The following is a 7,777-nucleotide window of genomic DNA, read 5'->3' on the forward strand; positions in this document are numbered from 1 at the left end:
AGCCCAACACCGTGCAGGACGTTTGGCATTTGCCAGAGAACACCAAGATTGGCAAATTCGCCACTGGCGCCCTGTGCTCTTCACATATGAAAGCAGGTTCACACTGAGCACATGTGACAGACGTGACAGTCTGGAGACGCCGTGGAGAACGTTCTGCTGCCTGCAACATCCTCCAGCATGACCGGTTTGGCAGTGGGTCAGTCATAGTGTGGGGTGGCATTTCTTTGGGGGGCCGCAGAGCCCTCCATGTGCTCGCCAGAGGTAGCCTGACTGCCATTAGGTACCGAGATGAGATCCTCAGACCCCTTGTGAGACCATATGCTGGTGCGGTTGGCCCTGGGTTCCTCCTAATGCAAGACAATGCTAGACCTCATGTGGCTGGAGTGTGTCAGCAGTTCCTGCAAGAGGAAGGCATTGATGCTATGGACTGGCCCGCCCGTTCCCCAGACCTGAATCCAATTGAGCACATTGGATTCGTCACGCTCCATCCACCAACGCCACGTTGCACCAGACTGTCCAGGAGTTGGCGGATGCTTTATTCCAGGTCTGGGAGGAGATCCCTCAGGAGACCATCCGCCACCTCATCAGGAGCATGCCCAGACGTTGTAGGGAGGTCATACAGGCACATGGAGGCCACACACACTACTGAGCCTCATTTTGACTTGTTTTAAGGACATTACATCAAAGTTGGATCAGCCTGTAATGTGGTTTTCCACTTTAATTTTGAGGGTGACTCCAAATCCAGACCTCCATGGGTTGATAAATTTGATTTCCATTATTAATTTGTGTGATTTTGTTGTCAGCACATTCAACTATGTAAAGAAAAAATTATTTAATAAGATTATTTCATTCATTCAGATCTAGGATGTGTTGTTTAAGTGTTCCCTTACTTTTTTTGAGCAGTGTATATATTTTTGGTGCAGGTACAGCCGACTATAGTGCTAGCTAACATTAACTACCCAGGAAAAAAAAATGAGTCACAGTATCGATATATAAAATCTGCAAAAATAATATTGCAATACTCTACTCTATCGATTTTTCCCCCATGCCCACAGTATATTCAATTCTTAATTACAACCTTTCTTGACTGCTATTTTTGCACTGATGAGGAGGCATTAATGAATATTCTCTGAATGCTATTCAAAGACAAATACATATTGAAATCAAAATACCAACCACAGATTGTGTCATACGATGGACAAAATCCTTGCTAGTGATGCAAGCTGAATGCAAACAGAGCACTAAACATTGCACCCGTCTCAAGTACCTGTTTCAGTGCTGAGCATGCGCAGGGCTCTGCTGTAAGACTGGATGGGGGCTGCTGGTCTCCGGGGCCCGCGGTGCTCCTGAGCAACAGTGCTGCTGGGGGGAGGTGGAGGAGGCTGCTGGGCCTGGGGCTCACTGTCAGACAGCTCACTCTCACTAGAGCTCCAGGAGATGTGCACTGGGTCCTCATCACACTGCGGACCACTGCACTGCACTGGACACACGGGGGGACAAGGACAAAGACAGTCAGTCTCATGCGATACAGAGCTATAATGGATTTTCATGAATAATGGATAATAATAATAATAAAGCATTTTCAGTAATAATGGATTGTCAATAATGGATGAAGATGCATTTGTATAGTTTTGCATCAGGCACTTACAGAACCTTCCAATAGGTATTTTAATCAGTATAGTACAACGTATTTGACAAGGTAGTTATCACAAGAGACACTGACACAAATGACACAAGTAAACATCATGAAGCATTGTTGACTAGGGTTGTGAGATGTCAACCTTTGGCCTATTGAGATTATGTACTCATAAAACATTGATGTACAACGCTATCGCCCCCTATTGGCCAACCAAATATAGATATATTTTTTTAAAACTCAGTTTAACCACTGTTGGGCTATAGTGCGAAATTGCATGCCACAACTAGACGAATCATGACGAAAGATAATGTTGTTGAAACCCTGGAGAGGCTAAGTGCAGGCATATCTTTTCTAATATTGCTTTCTGGTGGAGCTTCAGCATGAAACAGGTTTGTGCGTGTCCATCTCCGATAAGGAACACATTGTCTTGCCGTAGTGAGTTAGGCAAGGTTATAAATCATGGGCTGGATAAACGCAAAGTCTACCGTCTTCAGAACTGGATAAGAAATGCTTTATTTGCGTCATCCTCCTCTCTTAATATTGTTTGTTTAATCTCTGGATCTCTCATAAAACTGTGATTGAGAATAGCCTATAGAATCAGACTTACTTTATTGTTCTTTTTGAAAGCGGCAACTTTAGGACACCTTAGGGATTTGGGAAATAGGCTACTGTTTATTACTTTACCTTGTCTTAAAGCTTTTATGACAAGTTTTGCAGGAGGATTGTCCATTTGGTTTTCAACCTCGCATGGAGGGATTTTTCTTAATAAACTTAAAATTGATTAAACTTGTCACTCGATTTTTTAATAGGTTATTGATATTGTTTGTTCTCGCTAATCATTACCTTACGTTTTTAGGTCATTCAAACAACTTTGAGATGGAACTCCATTAGATTCACTCTGTTTGATCAGGAGAAAGCCATGCATAAAACGATGAAAGCTTAGCCCAAAGTCGTACTCATAGCCTATCGAATGGAGAGAGAAACAGCTAGACAAGCCAGTTAAGGAGTGTCCATTATATATACACACAGTGTACAAAACAACACCTTCCAAAAGCATTCCACTGGGATGCTGGCCCATGTTGACTCCAATGCTTCTCACAGATGTGTCAAGTTGGCTGGATGTCCTTTGGGTGGTGGACCATTCTTGATACACGGGAAACTGTTGAGTGTGAAAAACCCAGCAGCGTTGCAGTTCTTGACACAAACCGGTGCGCCTGGCACCTACTACCATACCCCGTTCAAAGGCACTTAAATATTTTGTCTTGCCCATTCACCCTGTAAATGGCACACACACACAATCCATGTCTCAAGGCCTAAAAATCCTTCTTTAACCTGTCTACGCCCCTTCAGCTACACTGGTTGAAGTGGATTTAACAAGTGACATCAATAAGGGATCATAGCGTTCACCTAGATTCACCTGGTCAGTCTATGTCATGGAAAGAGCAGGTGTTCAAAAAGTTTTGTACACTCAATATACAGTACCAGTCAAAAGTTTGGACACACCTACTCATTCAAGGGTTTTTCTTTATTTTTTACTATTTTCTACATTGTAGAATAATAGTGAAGACATCAAAACTATGAAATAACAAATATGGAATCATGTATCCAAAAAAGTGTAAAACAAATCAAAATATATTTTATATTTGAGAATATTCAAAGTAGCCACCCTTTGCCTTGATGACAGCTTTACACACTCTTGGCATTCTCTCAACCAGCTTCATGAGAGTCACCTGGAATGCGTTTCAATTAACAGGGGTGCCTTGTTAAAAGTAAATGTGTGGAATTTCTTTCCTTCTTAATGCGTTTGAGCCAATCAGTTGTGTTGTGACAAGGTAGGGGTGGTATACAGAAGATAGCCCTATTCGGTAAAAGACCAAGTCCATATTCAAAACAAATCAAATTGTATTTGTCACAGTGAAATGCTTACTTACAAGCCCTTAACCGACAATGCAGTTTAAAGAAAGAATCACAAAAATACAATATAAAATAATACGAAATAATATTATGGCAAGAACAGCTCAAATAAGCAAAGACAAAATGACAGTCCATCATTTCTTTAAGACATTAAGGTCAGTCTATCCTGAACATGTCAAGAACTTTGAAAGTTCCTTCAAGTGCAGTCGCAAAACCCATCAAGCGCTATGATGAAACTGGCTCTCATGAGGACCGCCACAGGAAAGGAAGACCCAGAGTTACCTCTGCTGCAGAGGATCATTTCATTAGAGTTACCAGCCTCAGAAATTGAATCCCAAATTAATGCTTCACAGAGTTCAAGTAACAGACATCTCAACATCAATTGTTCAGAGGAGACTGTGTGAAACAGGCCTTCATGGTCAAATTGCTGCTAAGAAACCATTACTAAAGGACACCAAAAAGAAGAGACTTGCTTGGGCCAAGAAACACAAGCAATGGACATTAGACCAGTGGAAATCTGTCCTTTGAGATTTTTGGTTCCAACAGCCGTGTCTTTGTGAGACGCAGAGTAGGTGAACGGATGACCTCCGCATGTGTGGTTCCCACCGTGAAGCATGGAGGAGGTGGTGTGATGGTGCTTTGCTGGTGACACTGTTGGTGATGTATTTAGAATTCAAGGCACGCTTAACCAGCATGAATACCACAGCGATACACCATCCCATCTGGTTTGCGCTTTGTGGGACTATCATTTGTTTTAAACAGGACAATGACCCAACAAACCTCCAGGCTGTGTAAGGGCTATTTGACCATGGAGAGTGATAGAGTGCTGCATCAGATGACCTGGCCTCCACAATCCCCAGACCTCAACCCAATTGAGATGGTTTGGGATTAGTTGGACCACAGAGTGAAGGAAAAGCAGCCAACAAGTGCTCAGCATATGTGGGAACTCCTTCAAGAGTGTTGGAAAAGCATTCCATGAGAAGCTGGTTGAGAGAATGCCAAGAGTGTGCAAAGCTGTCATCAAGGCAAAGGGCGGCTACTTTGAAGAATCTAAAATCAGAGGTAACGCTGGGTCTTCCATTCCTGTGGCGGTCCTCATGAGAGCCAGTTTCATCATAGCGCTTGAAATTTTCAGGATTGACTGACCATGTCTTAACGTAATGATGGACTGTCATTTCTCTTGGCTTATTTGAGCCGTTCTTGCCATAATATGGACTTGATCTTTTGTATACCACCCCTACCTTGTCACAACACAACTGTTTGGCTCAAACGCATTGAGGAAATAAATTCCACAAATTAACTTTTAAGAATGCACACCTGTTAATTGAAACGCATTCCATGTGACTACATCATGAAGCCAAGTGTGCAAAGCTGTCATCAAGGCAAAGGGTGGCTCTTTGAAGAATCTCAAATATATTTTGATTTGTTTAACACTTTTTTGGTTACTATTATTATTATTATTCTTTTTAGCAGACGCTCTTATCCAGAGCGACTTACAGGAGCAATTAGGGTTAAGTGCCTCGCTCAAGGGCACATCGACAGATTTTTCACCTAGTCGGCTCGGGGATTAGAACCAGCGACCTTTCGGTTACTGGCACAAGGCTCTTAACCACTAAGCTACCGGCCGTCCCATGATTCCATATTTGTTATTTCATAGTTTTGATGTCTTGACTATTATTCCACAATGTAGAATGAGTAGGTGTGTCCAAACTTTTGACTGGTACTGTGTGTATTATATATATATATATATATATATTTTTTTTTAAGCTTTAGGGTATAAGACCCATGAATCCGACAGAGAAACAATATTCACTGACTGGACAATTTGCAATGCTTCGGTGGAATTCTGTGCTCTGTCTAGCCTACATTCCTCTCTTGCGTTCTGTACATATTTATTGAAATAGGCTATAGCAGATAGGGCCGCCAGTCAAGTTAAAATAGGCTAAACGATCGTCTGTCACATCCCAATGTCGTCACAATCGACAATCGCTGTCAATCGGCGATAGACCAAGTATCATAATATCGCCTAACCGTATTGTTGACTATTCAACGATTGTTTACAATACCTTGTGCTGGTGACTGTGCCAGTCGTCGTACAGCTCTCCATTTCTTCACAGATGAACTTAGGTTCTACAATAAATCCACAATGATATGTTTGAAGCATTATGAGCAACTCAGAATCATGGAGATTAATTGCAATGACAACATTAAATATAGTAGTTCAGACTGCTTCTAGGTCATATAGTGTGTGTGTACATTACCCACCTTTATCACAGGAGTATCCAAAAAGCTGTCTCCACATCTCTCCCAGGACTTGGTAGCAGAAGTGGCAGTGATTGAAGGCCCTCGTCCCACTTTGCAGACACCAACTTTGACATCAGGAAAGAACATACACTTTATGTCCTTGGAATATCTTTTGCGCTGAAAAATAAATGACTTCATATGTAAAACATTGTAAAGTAGATATTTAATTAAACTGTCTAGTTAGCTAGATAACTCTGGTCCATGTGCATGCGTCGGATCTGCACTACCAGATGCATGCGCATCCCAACAAACGCGTGGACCAAAGTTATTCTGGCGTGCTCAAAAGTAGTTTATTTCGTATTTAGGAGACGCGACAACCTGCACATACAGAGAAAAATGCTCTGCACTCTATCAACATTCACTTTAGTGAGTTACTAAAGTATAATGAAGCCAGTCACTAAACAATAATCGTGGGAAAAACCCTCTATGAAAGAATAATTGGAACGTTGTTGTCGCCGCGCGATTGAACCAGACTCAGAGCAAGCTAAGTTAGCTAGCTAGCTACCAAGCAGAATAGACTTAGAGAAACGTACCTTTCCTTGAAAAGGCATGTTGCCAAATGGCTACATGTCGTTTTGTGTGAGTAGGTATGACATGAAATGTCCAAGCATATTAAAATATTGTGAGATACAGTATTTTAGCCAGTATATGAAATGGCCACTAACGTTAGCTGACTTGTCCACAACTTTTCTTCTTGGCGCGCCGCTGGCGTCGTTTGTTCACGTGAAGCTTTCCGGAAGTGGTCAAATCTTCTAAGGCTTCTGGGAAATGCAGTACTAAATGTTTGTGACGCACCTATACTCCAGTAATTTGCTTGTATCAGTCCTTACGTTCATTCAGGTGAAAATGCTGGAAGCAAAAAATATACACCCAACATGTAAACTGTTGGTCCCATGTTTCATGAGCTGAAATAAAAGATCCCAGAAATTTTCCATAGGCACAAAAAGCTTATTTCTCTCAAATTTTGTGCACAAATTTGTTTACATCCCTATTAGTGAGCATTTCTCATTTGCCAAGATAATCGATCCACCTGACAGGTGTGGCATATCAAGAAGCTGATTAAACAGCATGATCATTACACATTGCAATTTGTGCTGGGGACAATAAAAGGCCACTCTAAAATGTGAAGATGTCTGAAGTTTTGAGGGAGCGTATGATTACATTTGGCATGTTATAATTAATTTGCATGCTGACTGCAGGAATGTCCACCAGAGCTGTTGCCAGGATATTGAATGTTCATTTCTCTACCATAAGCCGCCTCCAACGTCGTTTTAGAGAATTTGGCAGTACGATGCAGTGTTTCCTCTGCGTTCATTTAAGTGTGGCGTTGCGCCACGGCAGAATCATTGCCGCCACACCAAAGGAAACATCCAATTTCTACCAAACATAGTTTCAATAATGTTCTGTAAAGCACATTAGCTTTTCTTGGTAAATAGATCATCTGTCTGGGTTCAACACAGTTCTGAAGGTTATTTAGCTCTGTGAGCTGTGGCAGGCAGCCTGCAACTCAAGAAACATGCCAGTGCGCGAGTGCGCGAGTGACCAGTGCTTGATACAGACACTCTGTGGCACAAAACACAATTCACTTGAATCACTTCAGAATGCACCTGCATGGGGGGTGATAAGTGCCAGAATTAAGCCTAGGCAACTGTACCACCGTGTGGCTGTCGCCCACCATTGAACATCTGACTAACATGACATGATACCAACGCCTTACTAACGTCTGTGTGACGCCAGTGTGTAACTAACATGCCGTCATACCAACGCCTTACTACGTATACATGACGTGTACGTGTCATGTCACATGAACGTGACGTGAACGCGTCGGCAGTTTGACGCCTTAGAAAAAAACATGTCTTCATTAACAGTCCATGTTTATTCATGGGGGTATTTTATGGCGCTAGGAAGACGTTAGTGTAT

General features: G+C 42.1%; 1 protein-coding gene across 1 annotated transcript in view; it reads right to left on the bottom strand.

Moving 5' to 3' along the window:
- Positions 1-6,584, bottom strand: part of spidr (scaffold protein involved in DNA repair) — a 76,716-nt gene extending 70,132 nt beyond the window's left edge. The window contains exons 1-4 of the mRNA XM_041896349.2: positions 6,391-6,584; positions 5,819-5,974; positions 5,620-5,683; positions 1,268-1,480 (exon numbers count right to left, since the gene is read on the bottom strand). Of these exons, the coding sequence (XP_041752283.2) occupies positions 1,268-1,480; positions 5,620-5,683; positions 5,819-5,974; positions 6,391-6,408 (451 nt within the window). The 5' untranslated portion in view covers positions 6,409-6,584. The remainder of the gene's footprint in view (positions 1-1,267; positions 1,481-5,619; positions 5,684-5,818; positions 5,975-6,390) is intronic.
- Between the last annotated feature and the right edge of the window lie 1,193 nt (positions 6,585-7,777).

The sequence above is a fragment of the Coregonus clupeaformis genome, chromosome 14 (genome assembly GCF_020615455.1).
Source record: "Coregonus clupeaformis isolate EN_2021a chromosome 14, ASM2061545v1, whole genome shotgun sequence".
Taxonomy (NCBI): domain Eukaryota; kingdom Metazoa; phylum Chordata; class Actinopteri; order Salmoniformes; family Salmonidae; genus Coregonus; species Coregonus clupeaformis.